This window comes from Priapulus caudatus, unplaced genomic scaffold (assembly GCF_000485595.1).
Source record: "Priapulus caudatus unplaced genomic scaffold, Priapulus_caudatus-5.0.1 Scaffold99, whole genome shotgun sequence".
NCBI lineage: Eukaryota > Metazoa > Priapulida > Priapulimorpha > Priapulimorphida > Priapulidae > Priapulus > Priapulus caudatus.
Window position 1 is genome coordinate 291,752 of NW_014577160.1, and position 14,968 is coordinate 306,719.

General features: G+C 43.7%; 2 protein-coding genes across 2 annotated transcripts in view; both read left to right on the top strand.

Moving 5' to 3' along the window:
• The window catches only part of LOC106805090 (retinal-specific ATP-binding cassette transporter-like), a 13,242-nt gene extending 8,316 nt beyond the window's left edge, over nt 1–4,926 (top strand). Inside the window, exons 7-10 of the mRNA XM_014806569.1 lie at nt 48–254; nt 689–784; nt 1,169–1,317; nt 4,780–4,926. Of these exons, the coding sequence (XP_014662055.1) occupies nt 48–254; nt 689–784; nt 1,169–1,317; nt 4,780–4,864 (537 nt within the window). The 3' untranslated portion in view covers nt 4,865–4,926. The remainder of the gene's footprint in view (nt 1–47; nt 255–688; nt 785–1,168; nt 1,318–4,779) is intronic.
• A 3,568-nt stretch (nt 4,927–8,494) lies between these two features.
• LOC106805076 (ATP-binding cassette sub-family A member 1-like) overlaps nt 8,495–14,968 on the top strand; it is a 39,675-nt gene continuing 33,201 nt past the window's right edge. The window contains 6 exon segments of the mRNA XM_014806555.1: nt 8,495–8,642; nt 9,754–9,896; nt 11,431–11,550; nt 12,120–12,305; nt 12,754–12,962; nt 13,354–13,530. Of these exon segments, the coding sequence (XP_014662041.1) occupies nt 8,495–8,642; nt 9,754–9,896; nt 11,431–11,550; nt 12,120–12,305; nt 12,754–12,962; nt 13,354–13,530 (983 nt within the window).

Here is a 14,968-nt window from a genome sequence, read left to right on the forward strand (position 1 = left end):
ATATGTCACTGCAATTACTCATGTCGTGTTATGCGCTTTGATTCTAGGATCCGAACGACGCCATCGCAGCATTCAGCAGGGATCCGCGATCCACGCTGTGTAATGCTACAGTGCTCGCTCACTACCTCGTGTTCCCGGACGAAGCGACCGGCCAGGCCGTCAGCGACGACTCGTGCACGCTGACCGATGACCAACTCGTTGTCATGGCAACCGAGTTCTTCGTACAGCTCAACACGACGGCCGTTATAGAACAGGTGTGTGTGCGATCTCGCAACGTGCGTAGCGAAGAGACTTAAGAAGTTGAGATTGAGAAATTGGTTGATTAAGAAACGCTCATTAGGCTTGTCGTCATGTATGGGCAGCAGCGGTGGAAGTTTGTTTGAAATGGATTTGTTGTATTTATTTGTATTCGAGGAATTTACTTTTCCGATAGTGTAGTGTGGGTATGTGGGCATCTTCAATAAATATCGATGATTTCTAGACGTTTAATGTACCTAATTTTGTACAGAATTACCTATGATATAGCAGTGCTGTATTCTGTCTGTTAATGTTAATTAATAGCCACAGTAAACTATGTTTTCTCGGAGCATGCATGAAGTTACAAGCGACACTGATGTTGATTTAACATGTTTTCAAACAGTATTGTTTAATGCAAATGTATCTAATGGGTTTGTTGCAATATCATCAGATGTCTGTCATGGTAGCGCTGAATTCTGGTGGAGATACGCTGAATGTTGCCGAATGGGAGTATAGTTTGACAACGCTGGTTTCCGTATTTAAAGAGGTACATATCACACGCTTCTTCATAGGCACTGATGATTCATTAGTTACTTCTGGTGGTCTTCCTTAATTATTAAGAACTATTGACTACTGGCCACTGAATAATTTATGTATAAATTCGATCTGTTTTCTAGGTAGTTTCCCTTTGTGTTCTAAATATAGCCCAATACTGTATCGTTACCATTGTTATAACATTAGACAAGTTTTCTGCGGTGGATTGGTGTGTAGTGCGTTCATGTCACGCTTATAATATATGCATATATTATATATATTATATTTATTATATGTAGCATATTATGCTGATGGCGGTGACACACCCATTCTTGACTAGCTAAAGTCCCCCGGGTGGGAAAGGCACACAGTTGACCGAGGACGCCAATTGTTGCAGGTGATAGAGCTGAACAGCTTTGCGGCGTTGATGGACACCATGACGGGCTCGTCGAACCCACTCACTGACGCGAGCCTCGACAATAACACGAGTCAGCTAGTTGCTCACTGCTGTGTGGAAGCAACGAGACAATCTTCACAGCTCTACAGGAGTGATTCTAGACACAGAGCACGTGTACTCTAGTACTAGAAGTTGTTGCTGGTAGTTGTGTCTGTAACTTTGGCTGTTGCTGTGACTATGAGTGTGACTGTAGTTGTGGCTGTAGAGGTAGTGGTAGCTGTAACTATGGCTGTTGCTGTAGTTGTGGCTGGGTGTGGCTGTAGAGGTAGTGGTAGCTGTAACTATGGCTGTTGCTGTAGCTGTGGCTATAGCTGTTGCTGTAGTTGTGGCTATGGGTGTGGCTATAGAGGTAGTGGTGGCTGTAATACTATGGCGGTGTTGCTGTAGTTGTGGCTATGGGTGTGGCTGTAGAGGTAGTGGTAGCTGTAACTATGGCTGTTTCTGTAGCTGTGGCTATGGTTGTGGCTGTAGTTGTGGCTGTAGAGGTAGTGGTAGCTGTGGCTATGGCTGTTGCTGTAGTTGTGGCTATGGGTGTGGCTGTAGTTGTGGCTGTAGAGGTAGTGGTAGCTGTGATATGGTGTTGCTGTAGTTGTGGCTATAGAGGTAGTGGTAGCTGTGGCTATGGGTGTGGCTGTAGTTGTGGCTGTAGAGGTAGTGGTAGCTGTGGCTATGGGTGTTGCTGTAGTTGTGGCTGTAGAGGTAGTAGGTAGCTGTAACTATGGCTGTTGCTGTAGTTGTGGCTATAGAGGTAGTGGTAGCTGTAACTATGGCTGTTGCTGTAGTTGTGCTATAGAGGTAGTGTAGCTATAACTATGGCTGTTGCTGTAGTTGTGTGTAGAGGTAGTGGTAGCTGTGGCTATGGCTGTTGCTGTAGTTGTGCTGTAGAGTGAGTGGGAGCTGTAACTATGGCTGTTACTGTAGTTGTGGCTATGGCTGTTGCTGTAGTTGTTGCTGTAGAGGTAGTGGTAGCTGTGCTATGGGTGTGGCTGTAGTTGTGGCTGTAGAGGTAGTGGTAGCTGTAACTATGGCTGTTGCTGTAGTTGTGGCTGTGGAGGTAGTGGTAGCTGTAACTATGGCTGTTGCTGTAGTTGTGGCTGTAGAGGTAGTGGTAGCTGTAACTATGGCTGTTGCTGTAGTTGTGGCTATGGGTGTGGCTGTAGTTGTGGCTGTAGAGGTAGTGGTAGCTGTAACTATGGCTGTTGCTGTAGTTGTGGCTGTGCAGTAGTGGTAGTTGTGGCTATGGCTGTTGCTGTAGTTGTTGCTGTAGGTAGTGGTAGCTGTGGCTATGGCTGTTGCTGTAGTTGTGGCTATGGGTGTTGCTGTAGAGGTAGTGGTAGCTGTGGCTATGGGTGTTGCTGTAGTTGTTGCTGTAGAGGTAGTGGTAGCTGTGGTTATGCTGTTGCTGTAGCTGTGGCTGTAGAGGTCAGTGTAGCTGTGGCTATGGCTGTTGCTGTTAGTTGTTGCTGTAGAGGGTGGTAGCTGTGGCTATGGGTGTTGCTGTAGTTGTGGCTGTAGAGGTAGTGGTAGTTGTGGCTATGGCTGTTGCTGTAGTTGTGGCTGTAGAGGTAGTGGTAGCTGTAACTATGGCTGTTGCTTGTAGTTGTGGCTGTAGACGGTAGTGGTAGCTGTAATATGGCTGTTGCTGTAGTTGTGGCTGTAGAGGTGTGGTAGCTGTAACTATGGCTGTTGCTGTAGTTGTGGCTGTAGAGGTAGTGGTAGCTGTAACTATGGCTGTTGCTGTGTTGTGGCTGTTAGAGGTAGTGGTAGCTGTAACTATGGCTGTTGCTGTAGTTGTTGGCTGTAGAGTATTGTGGTAGCTGTAACTCTGGCTGTTGCTGTAGTTGTGGCTGTAGAGGTAGTGGTAGCTGTGGCTATGGGTGTTGCTGTAGCTGTGGCTGTAGAGGTAGTGGTAGCTGTGGCTATGGGTGTGGCTGTAGTTGTGGCTGTAGAGGTAGTCGTAGCTGTAACTATGGCTCAGGGTTCTCCAAGCTTTTTCATTATAGCATGGCGGCATATTAGTGGATGGCGGATATGGCGCATAAAATGGCGCATATGGCGGATATTTAGCATGGCGGCTATGATATTTAGAGTGTAGGGACAGTGATTTTCTGCGATCGCGGAACGACGGAAACACGACAGGAATGGCATTGAAACGGAAAGATGTTTTTCAACGGAACATTTAATTTCAATAAAATCACAAAACATTGACATAGCATTGGTAATGATATGGTTTCATTCAGAACAGTTTCAGAGCGAATTGACTTACATTACGACTTTTGGTAGCCTGTGTTTCGGTGCCGGTTCGGTTTCAAAGGTGTGTACCAAATAATTTTTTTTTCATGCAAATATGTAAATGGCATTTTTGTTTTTTCATGTGTACAAAGTCCATGCACACACACACATGAAAAAAAAAATGCCGTTTACATATTTGCATGAAAAAATAGTTTTTTTAAAATTTTTATTTGGGTGTGACCTTGTGTGTACAAAGTCTCTTGTCACGACTGCGATGGCTCAATGGTTGAGTGCTCGCCTCGTAGTGTGAAGGTCGGGGGTTCACTCCGGCCGGGTATACAAAGACTTGAAAAATGGTACACACGGCTTCATCTGCTTAGCATTCAGCAATAGAGATAGAGTGTGCAAGTTAACTCGCAGTGCTACAGTGGACTAACCCCCTACTGTAGCATTTACTGTGAAAGCAGCTGCGGGGCCTCAGGGTTACAGAACGGAGATAGGCACGCCCTATGCGCCTGCAGCTATACGCTATGCGTATGAAGGCGCGGGAAGGATTTAACAAAGTCTATGGCAAAACGGAATTTCCGTTTTTCAGCCACTTTGAAACGGAATTCATGATTTTCCACGCGAAAAGGCTGTGCTCCCTAAGAGTGGCGGGTGCATTTTAGGATGGCGCGGCCGCAGGCTATAAGTGTCTTGGAGAAACCCTGTGGCTGGTTGCTGTAGTTGTGGCTGATGGGTGTGGCTGTAGTTTGGCTGTAGAGGTAGTGGTAGCTGTACTATGGCTGTTGCTGTAGTTGTGGCTGTGAGGTAGTGTTAAGTATAACTATGGGCTGTTGCTGTAGTTGTGGCTGTAGGAGGGTAGTGGTTTAGCTATAACTAATGGCTGTTGCTGTAGTTGTGCTGCTGTAGAGTAGTGTAGTGTGGCTATGGCTGTTGCTTGTATTGTGGCTGTAGAGGTAGTGGTAGCTATAACTATGGCTGTTGCTGTAGTTGTGGCGTAGAGGTAGGGGTTGGTAGCTGTTACTATGGCTGTTGCTGTTCTATGTTGTGGCTGTAGAGTATGTGGTAGCTTGTGGCTATGGGCTGTGCTGCTAGTTGTGGGCTGTGAGTAGCGAGTGGTAAGCTGTGGCTATGGCTGTTGCTGTAGTTGTGGCCTGTGAGGTGACGGTAGCTGTGGCTACATGGCTGTTGCTGTAGTTGTGTAGCTTTAGCCGTAACTGTAGTAAGAGTTGTTGTGGCTATGTAATTTTAGTAATTGTCTTGCCGACTTCAGTGGTGATATCATGAATGGTCACGTGGTAATCTTACTTCTGTAGGATGATACAGACTCTGCCTCCAATCAGTTCAGTGGCTTCCACGACGACGACGCTTTCGTCTACCAGTATGACAATACACCTGTAAGTTATATCATGAACGTGTTTATACTAACATTGTATAACACTTAATATTATATATTAGGGTCGTGGTAATATGTATATATATATATACGTGTGTGTGCGTGCGTGCATGCATGTGTATAATTTCCTTTAGGATGTTGCGTATGATCATGATGTATATATATATATATATCAGAGATTGAAAGAACGTGGTACCACGAAGGTACTGCTTAAGATAGAGTCAAAAATTAAACCAAGTAAAAAATTAAAACATTCTGAAATGATAAACTATTTTGCACAAATGTCTGCTATAGAGCAATAACTCCAGGGGGGGGCGAATCTATGAGGCTTAAACAGTTAGAGGACACCTTTGGTCTGTCACTGACTGTGCACAGGGATTGCCTCTATGATGAACTATAATATCAAGAGCGTATAAAGAAGGAGAGCGTACAACGGTGAATGCCTGATTACCATGGTTGCGTATTAGTGAATTAATAACTTTCCCCGTTTATTTTGACGGCAAAGGTTTCTTAAAATATTTGACTATATGCAAACATGGTTTCACCATTCTCACCGTCTGTACGCTCTCCTTCTTTATATATGCTTCTGATATATGAGAGTGCATAATAGAGAGAGTATAACATGGTTTTACAGCCGGTTTTGCATAGTTTGTTCAAGCTTGTAATATTGCTAATCATATGCGAATAAATATATTTCAAACTTTCCGTTGTTTTTGTCTATGATTCTCCCTTATCCATATATCAATATGACCACCACAATTTAACCTGAAAATCGTATGTGTTCTTCAAAACAAGTTATCGAATACGCACACGGTTTCGTAACAGTTTTCCAGCATGGATGCATGTTTCGCCCAAACTTGTTATAGTAGGAGGCTTTATGCACATTTATCTGGCAAATTATGAAAGCATTTTGGGTATCAATCTGGTTCATACTGTTCCTCAACTAAGAATTTTTAGAGGAGCCCAAATAAATTTGACCCGGGAAACCCCCCCCCACTATGGGCCCGGTAGGGAACCCGAAACTGTTAATTTGCTATATCTTTGCCATTACTTGGTCGTTTTGAAGCAGTTAGGAGTCGATTAGGGGTTTTAAACATCAGGAACGATTGGACGAGTTTGGAAGCCGATAAATTTGTTAAAGGTCACGTGACTTCGTTCCTTCGGGTTCACCTTCGGCGGGCCGAAAATGGGTTTTTCATATCTCGGCTTTTTTCTCAAAAAGTTAGGTCATTTTGGGGTTTTGGCAGTCAAGAATTTATTGATATACATGATACACTTCAGATCCGGAAATTCGCGTTTCATTGGTCATGCTACGTGGTCAAAATCTGCGACTGACAGCCGCATCGTCCTCGCGGTCACTTGTTACATACACGCTACCAGTGCATATCATCGACTGTACATGCTTCAATTTAGTGATTGTGTCCTACTTCCTGGTGTCAAGTGCAGAAAGAAAGGCAAATGGACATTGTATATAGCTGGGATTTGCATGACTGCGCACTTAGAGTCACGATCTCGAGTTTGGTCTTGCTGCGTCCGCGTGGTCCATTGATGTGAAGTTGGTTCTGATAGAGTTTCTATCCACACATCTCAGCAGGCGGCTAGGGGATCGGTGAAGGGTGTTATCCACACGCATATCCTGCCTAATGTAGGCACTGCAAGCGTATACCGCGCAGTCTGAGGAATCCAATGAAGGTGGGAGGTCTTAACTTCATCAAACCTGAAGGCCTGGAACATGGAAAGCATGTTCATTGAGATCTTCGTACACAGCCCTCTTTGAGTATTACATAGCACAGCAAATATGCGCACAAGTATCTTTTCATGTGCTAGAGGATTACTTGTCTGCTGGTACACGCCTAGTTGTTTGAATGCTTCTGTCAGTATCCCTCATCGAGCACTTATTCCATGAGAAACCCAATCTCTTGGTCAGCTTGTAGAAAGAGCAGTTCGATCGGCGGCATGTGAAGCGTTGGCAAAGAATGGCAAGCGTTAGCAGAGTCCTCTCTAGTGACTCATAACAAACATTACATGGAAGTTCTCTTTCTTCGCTTTTTGTTTTTTTTTATATTTTCTTTTATTTATTTTATTTGTTTTGTTTTATTATTTTTTTTTTTTTTTTTTTTTATTTATTAAAATCAACATGAAAGCTCAAGGTTAGGGTGTCTTAGGAACTGGGGCATAAAGGCAGAGAAGAATATACAATGACAGGTCCGAATTACAACTGTCGTCAGTCAATCGCGATAAACCACATGCCACATGTCAATATACATTGGCAGCACACCTGTTGTTACGCTTCTTCTTGGTTTCCACTTTGGCATGTATATAGTCCTTTCACCAGCATTGGTGTTAGAACATTTCAAGAACCATTTGTGACACAGAATATCTTTCTTCCAGGACCAGGGGATGGTACCACAAGCTTTCCTACATTAGTGGCATTAAGGTTTGTTCTTGTTCTGATCATCTGTGAGAAAGGATTTTGGAGCAGTGCTATTCACGCAGTAAAATTAACTTGCTGTCCTGAACCTTTGGACTTCCTTTCCGGCGGGCGGTGGGGCTTTTGGATGCTTAATGGGTTATAGCTGAGGTCTGCTACGATATGATTTCGAGACGCGTCCAGGCGTGTGGCAGTGTATTCTCAATGCCTCTGAGGACCCTCTGGAGACCAAAATTCATTGAAGGTTTGACCCATCTGGAAGGACTGCAGCCTGCGCTTCGGGTGATCACTGAAAGGTCTAGCAACGAGACCTTTGACATTTGTTGAGCTTGGCATGTAACTTGCGGTTTTCGTGGATGTCAGGCAAATCGTGACTTTTGACTGTGATAAGGGGATCCATCCTTTTTGATGAAGCAACTCAGGTAATCGCGGTTATCTCCCCCTCGAAAAGTTTCTTTGTCTGCCGATTGATCAGACGGTTCTTGCAAGCATCTCTCAAATTTGTTGAACAGTTGCTGGGTGACCTTGATGCGAGGGTCTCTCAATCCGACGATCATCGGACACTGCTTGCGATGGAAGCTTCAGCATGTTTTCTTCATGTCATTTTTATACATTTCACTTCCATAAGACGATCTAGGTGCGACGAGCGAACTGCATCATACTGTTGCACTCAATTGTGAACACCCTTCCTGGATCATCGGACAATGACCTCATGGGGAGATATAGGAGGAATATTCAGTCTTCCAACACGTCGAGGTAATGGATTGATAAGAATTTTACTAGGACTTTCGACAGTCTGATTGAACTTGCGGATAAAGGAAGAGGTTGATCTCTTGTGAGCCTTGAGGCTAATGTAGGCCCTCTATTGGCAGCAATATTGCTGAATTCTGGCAGGCAGAGTCAAGCTTGAGATATTCTTGTCCTCCGGCAATTTACGAAGTCATGTACCCAGCCGTTGATGTTGATTTTCTTGTTTGTTGTGTCTTGGTGCTTGGTCCAGGGCTTCTTACGAGAAATGCAGTTGACTATGCATTTATGGGGTAACACCCTCACTCAGTCGCCAGCCCTCCTCTTTGAAATGTGTGGGATGGAACTCTATCAGAACCAAACCCACATTCAATGGACCACGACGCAGCAAGACACAATACCTCGATGATCGTGCTGGCATTTGTCGCTGCCGAACACTCAGTGCCAGTCCATGCAAATGAGGCTAAGAACAACTGTCTATGTGCCTTTCTTTCTGCACTTCGACCAGGAGTGCACAAATCCTGAATCATTGAAACATGTAGAGGATGCTATGCAGTCCAGTGTGGCTGTGTATGTAACAATTAGGACCGAGCGATTTGCGGACTGTCAGTCTGTCAGATTTTTTGGACTACGTGTTACACTACCAGGTGATACACCAATTTCCAGGGTCTGAAAGTGTAATCGTGTATCTAATAAATCCCTTGACCTCAAAACCCAAAATTGAAACATTTTTGAGAAAATAGCCGAGATATGTAGAAAAAAAAAAAAAAACCCATTTTCGGGCCTGCCGAGGTGAACCCTGAAGGACGATCTTCACGTGACCTTAACAGAAATTTAGGTTCCAAACCACGTCCAACTCGATTCCTTGATGTTTAAAACCCATAATCGACTCTAAGCTTTGTTTCAAATTCGACCAAGAAAAGGCAAGAGATATAAGCAAATTACAGTTTCGGTCCTTTACGACGGGCCATAGGGGGGGGGGGTGTTTCCGGGGCAAATTTTTTGGGCTCCTCAAAAATTCTTAGTTGAGGAACATATAACCAGAATTTGACCCTTAAAATGTCTGTTTCATAATTTGCGATTTTGGCTTAGTTACGTGCCATAAGCTCCTGGATATTATGGGATTAAGTGATTTCTATTGTCTATGAGGTCGCTGGGGGCCGTAAGGGAATCGCTTGCCTAGCTAGCTGGCCGTGAGCCAGATTATTTTTAGGCACACTGGAAACGCTGCACGCTGAATACAATTCAATGGCTAATTTCCATACGACCTCACTAAGTTCCGTATGACATAGACCTAATCCCATAACAAATTTGGTCTGAAACATGCAGTCCATGCGTGAAAACTGTATGAAACCGGTGTCGTATTCAATAACTTTTATTGAGAAGCACATACGATTTTTCAAGGTAACATTGGTGGTTCATATGTTAAGGAGAATCATGACGAAAACACGGTAAAGTTTGATAATATTTATTACGATATTGATAGATATATTTAGCAGTTGAAAACTTATGCAAACGCTGTGTAAAACGGTGTCGAATGCTCTTTCCTATTATGCACCTCTTAGATAATATATTATATATATATATATAATATATATATAGAGAGAAGAGAGAGAGAGAGAGAGAGAGAGAGAGAGAGAGATAGAGATAGATATCTATATATTATATAGATATATAGATCCATCAGAGTGTGTCTGTGTTTCTGTTTTCGCGCAGCTCCCTTCTGCAATGACATCTTCCAGTCGGTGGAGGAGCAAGGAGCGTTCGCGCGAATCACATGGGGACAGCTAAAGCCGATGCTTCGTGGCAAGGTTCTCTACACTCCGAACACCCCTGCTGTTCTCAGGGTGCTGAAGGAGGTATGATGTCAGCGAGCGTTCTGCGCTCCAGTGTGTTAGAGGAGAACGTATTAGAATGTTGCCTCACTCTGCTTGAGTGTGTTAAAGGAGAACATATTAGCATGTAACCTCACTCTGCTTGAGTGTGTTAGAGGAGAACATATTAGCATGTAACCTCACTCTGCTTGAGTGTGTTAGAGGAGAACATATTAGCATGTAACCTCACTCTGCTTGAGTGTGTTAAAGGAGAACATATCAGCATGTAACCTCACTCTGCTTGAATGTGTTAGAGGAGAACATATTAGCATGTAACCTCACTCTGCTTGAATGTGTTAAAGGAGAACATATTATTAGCATGTAACCTCACTCTGCTTGAATGTGTTAAAGGAGAACATATTATTAGCGTGTAACCTCACTCTGCTTGAATGTGTTAGAGGAGAACATTTTAGCATGTAACCTCGCTCTGCTTGAGTGTGTTAAGGGAGATAAGTCAGCATCGATGCTCTCCTTGGGTTGTCTAAGGCTCTAGGACATTGTCACATTTCTGTGACAATATGTAAGAAATTAACACCGATGACTGGCAAAGGCTAGCTGGTCTGAGACCGACCTGGAGGGGCGTTGTTTACGACGGTGTTGTCTATTTTGAGATGGTCAGGCGCCAAGAAGTTGAGAGGAAACGGATTTTACTCAAAGAGTGTGCAAGGTCCTGGGAAGAGGGAAAAACTTCTACCCCTACCCTCTGAAAACAGCTGTCAAATGTGGCAAGATGTGTGGGTCTCGTATAGGATTTATAAGTCATCTGAGAATGCACAGAGAATAACTAACTTCTAGACAATCATACTCGTTTGCGAGTGATTTCGTAGATAGAGAGGACATTGTAGGAGTATAGTAGGTAGCTAGCTCTTCACTGTGAGTTATTGATTGATTTGTTTCGTACGATGGGGAGAGATGTGCGTAAATATGAAAGACGAAAACTGACGCTGACAGAGTGGATGACTAATAATTAATAATTAATAATTTGAAAGGGTTTGCGTGTACAGACGAGGCGATGTCCTATTCTTGTCTATCTAGTCAGAAATTCTTAACGTGAAGTGTTGTTGCCTGTACTCGTGCCTTACTGGGAACTTGCTAGACATGTTTACATGTAGTCAGATGGGGGGGGAGGGTCATGTACTCAGTAGCGTAGCCTGAGTTCGTGTTGAGTGTAGGTTACTCTTGTTCACAACACGTTTGTTATATACGTCTTCAGTCATGTTTTGTGTATTCATCAGTTTATGTTGCTCGTATATAATATATATTTTGTTTCTTCATGTTGTATAGCGCTGTTTTGTACTATATCACTGAGAATTTTTTTTATTTTAACTGCTCAACATTATTGCATCTATCAGATTTTTTTCTCCATGAAAAAGGACGTTCTTCAGTACATGTATTTGTATTTGAATTGCATGCAATAAAGATTTAATAATAATAATAATAATAATAATAATAATGATAATAATGTAGGAGGCGTTATGATTCGGTCATGTAAATAATCTGTGTATCTGCCCAACTTCAGGCCAATCTGACCTTCGATGCGTTGGCGAGGGTGCAGACCCTGGCAACGTACTACATGGACGTCATCTACCCAGACCTGTGGGAATGGTTGAATAGCAGTGCCACGATAACCATGCTGAGGGTATGAGCTGCATGCAGTAGTATAGTTATACAGTAACGCTATACAGTATATTAACTATATCACTGTATATAGTTATATATATATATATGTGTACAGTTGATTCAGTGATACTGTGTTCACTTGGTTACCTTTACAGTAAATTATATTTACATGTCATCATTTAGTTCTGTTTGTTAGTATATAATCATTTTATTTATATTTTTTCAAGATGAAAGATGTAATATAAGATATATACAAAATTAAATCTAAATCTAAATCTAAATTATAACTAAGATAAAATTATCGTGGATCTTGCTCACTCAATCTCTGTGTGTGAGTCCAGTCCTTAGATCTCCATTAGTTTTATTTAATTAATGTGATTAGTCACACAATGAAGCCCAGGGATTTTAGCGCATGCATTCTCGCACATTATCTCGCTACACTATTGTAATATTGTTCACGGTGTGTGACAGGAGGTCCTGTTCATGATGCAAACGCGTCCTTGTGGGAATGTCGTTCGTGGTTTTCCCATCAGGACAAACGCGCGATTTGGCTTCACTCTCGTGACCCGCGTATTTTGCTTTCGTCAGGACGCTGCGTCGAGCCCCGTGCTAGCCGAGGCGCTCTACCAGCGCTGGGAAATTGACCTCCGAGCGGAGATGAGCGTGCTCTCACGGTTTCTCAACAACGGGCCACGAGTATTCGGCGATCCAGACTGGCGGGACTTGATGGAGCTATCGTTCACCGTTGCTAACCTCACGAACGAAATCCTCGGCGTATGTTACCGTATTGTCTTTGCCGTTTTGTCGTTTGCAACCAGGCGCGTTATCGGGGGGGACGTGTCTGATGATATCTACCCTTGGTTCGTGCGATCTTTTGTGTCGTAACTGTGGAACGTTGTGGTGTTTCTTTCCCTAGTATCTCGAAATAGATTGTATAGTCTCGTTGGAGTTACGGTTGCAGTATTGTTCTTCTTCTTATTATTAACATATTCTTATCTCATCATTGTTATTTCCATTGTTGTCATCATTATTATTATATTTATTATTATTATTATTATTATTATTGTCATTTATTATTAACCCCTGTTATTATTGTTATAATTATCATTATTATTATTATCATTAGGATTTTAGTTAATTTCATTTCATGGAGTTCATACTCTATCCCGCTTCTGTTCTTCTGTGACTCTCTCTCTCTCTCTCTCTGCACTGGTCATCACAGTGTTTTGAGCTGGATAAGTTTGAGGCGGTGGAGGATGAGGAGGCTGTGGTCCTACGCGGGCTGGAGCTTCAGAAGGACAGCCTGCTGTGGGCGGGGCTCGTCTTCGAGACGACGTCAGCCGACGACGCGACGGAGCTACCCCCGCACGTCACGTTCAAGATACGCATGGACAAGGAGCGGGTGGACAGTACGACGAGTGTGCAGGACAAGTAATGCTGTTAGGTCGCTAATCTGTGCTGTTAGAGAGTTCGTATGACGAAAATGAGCGTGAAATAAATCAATATTATAATAAAGAAATAAATATTCTTAGCGTGATTTACGTATTCATTAGTATTACGTGTTCGCGTTATAGATCTGAAATCCCGTTTGATCTCTTAGACGGAAAATTTGTTTCAATTAATAATATCTACACGAATGCTTCGAACACTATTATTGAATTGTCTTATTATTGTCTGTTATTTACTCGGAACATTTCATTCAAAAAAACCTCGACGTTCGCGCATTGGAACCCAAGATTCAGCTTACATTTGATGTAGATGGCAGCACCGGTGCTCTTTCTAATGAACGTCATCGTCGGCGGCGTGTTTTTTTCTCTCGCAGGTATTGGAGCATGCGGCCGCGCAGCAACCCCCAGACCGACATGAAGTACATCTTCTACGGGTTCTCCTACCTGCAGGACATGGTGGAGAACGGCATCGTTAAGGTGCAGACGGGAGCGAAGGACCTCGTCGGAGCTTACGTGCAGCAGTTCCCCTCGCCATGCTACGTCGACGACAAGTACGTAGAGCACGCGTCCCGGCGACAATGCTGCTGCCATCTAGTGGTGGGCATGTGTAACACGGTGCGGCGCGTGGGGCAAAAAAAATTGCGAGAGTTTGCGTCATGAGAAATGGCCAACACTGTGTCGTTGCCAGATTTAGTTTTGCGTCCCGACTTAATCTGGCTGTAATTGGCTGTATTATAAGGCTTGGCATTTCATGCGGTATCAACGTGTACTCAATTACATGCATGGGGATTAGGCCAGGGCTCGACTTTAACGGTGGCCCGGGTGCCAATGGCCACCTGAAACGGCGTCGGGCCACCTGAAACTGTCGGGTTGGTGGCCCGGCTGGCCACCAATAAAAATAAGGCCGTGGCTATGCGTCCGGACATCCATCTCACACAGAGATCTTGCGACACGTACACACATGATTGCGTAAGGGGATGCTCTGCTGATTGCCGAGTGTGTGTGTACGTGTGCGTGTGTGCATATGCGTGTGCGCGTGTGTACGTGTGTGTGTGCGTGTGCGTGTGCCCGTGCGCGCGCGTGTGTACGTGTGGTTTACTGGAAGCAGATTCTGAGAATGTGAATCGCAACAAGAAACAATGCTTTACTTGGCCTAAATCAAAACAGTAGTGCACGTGCAATCCAATGAATCCATTCGCTACCCATCAGCTGTATGGGTTCGTTGCGCAATTCATTTCTCCACGAGTTCAAGACAAGTGCGTACATCCCAGAGTGTATGTAGAGAGAGGGGTGTAGGGATGATACACTGTAGAGACAGGGAGGGGTGTAGGGATGATACACTGTAGAGACAGGATTTATTATATATATTATACTTTCTATTATTACTTATTCGCTATCTTATTCATTATACTTTTTACATTTTATCCTCCTATTTCCTTCTCTTCCACTGGCAACCAACAGAATTCTTTCACTACTCCCTAGCTGAACATCCCGGCTTGCCCTTCACACTTCTTATTTCAGTGTGGCCGGCCGGGCCACTTGCACGTATGCAGCATCTCAGGTGGCCCCACATCCGCGATTCTTCCAGGTGCCCCGTTGCTACATTTCATTAACATCACGCCTCCCTTATGTCACTCCTACCACCCTCACTGGGTCAACGGTGTTTTGGCAAAATCAATCGGCATAAAACCGATAACTAGATTCTCCGACAACAACAAAAAAAGAAGCAAAACCCTGGACTGAGTTAAATAAGTTTCGCAAAATATTACAAAAGCTTTCCAAATCCTCTGCCCAGCTATCTTTATTAATGTCACGCAGAATCTCCCCATGCCTCATCTAAAGACTATCAATCAAAACTGTCCTGTACATCATTCAATGTCAGTGTGACTGTCATCTGAACCTTCTGATGAATCAGGAACTTAAATTTCTCGACATCGGGGTCAGACCCTGCAGAGTCCGGCTCCAAGCTTGCTGGTCCTCTTTTGCACC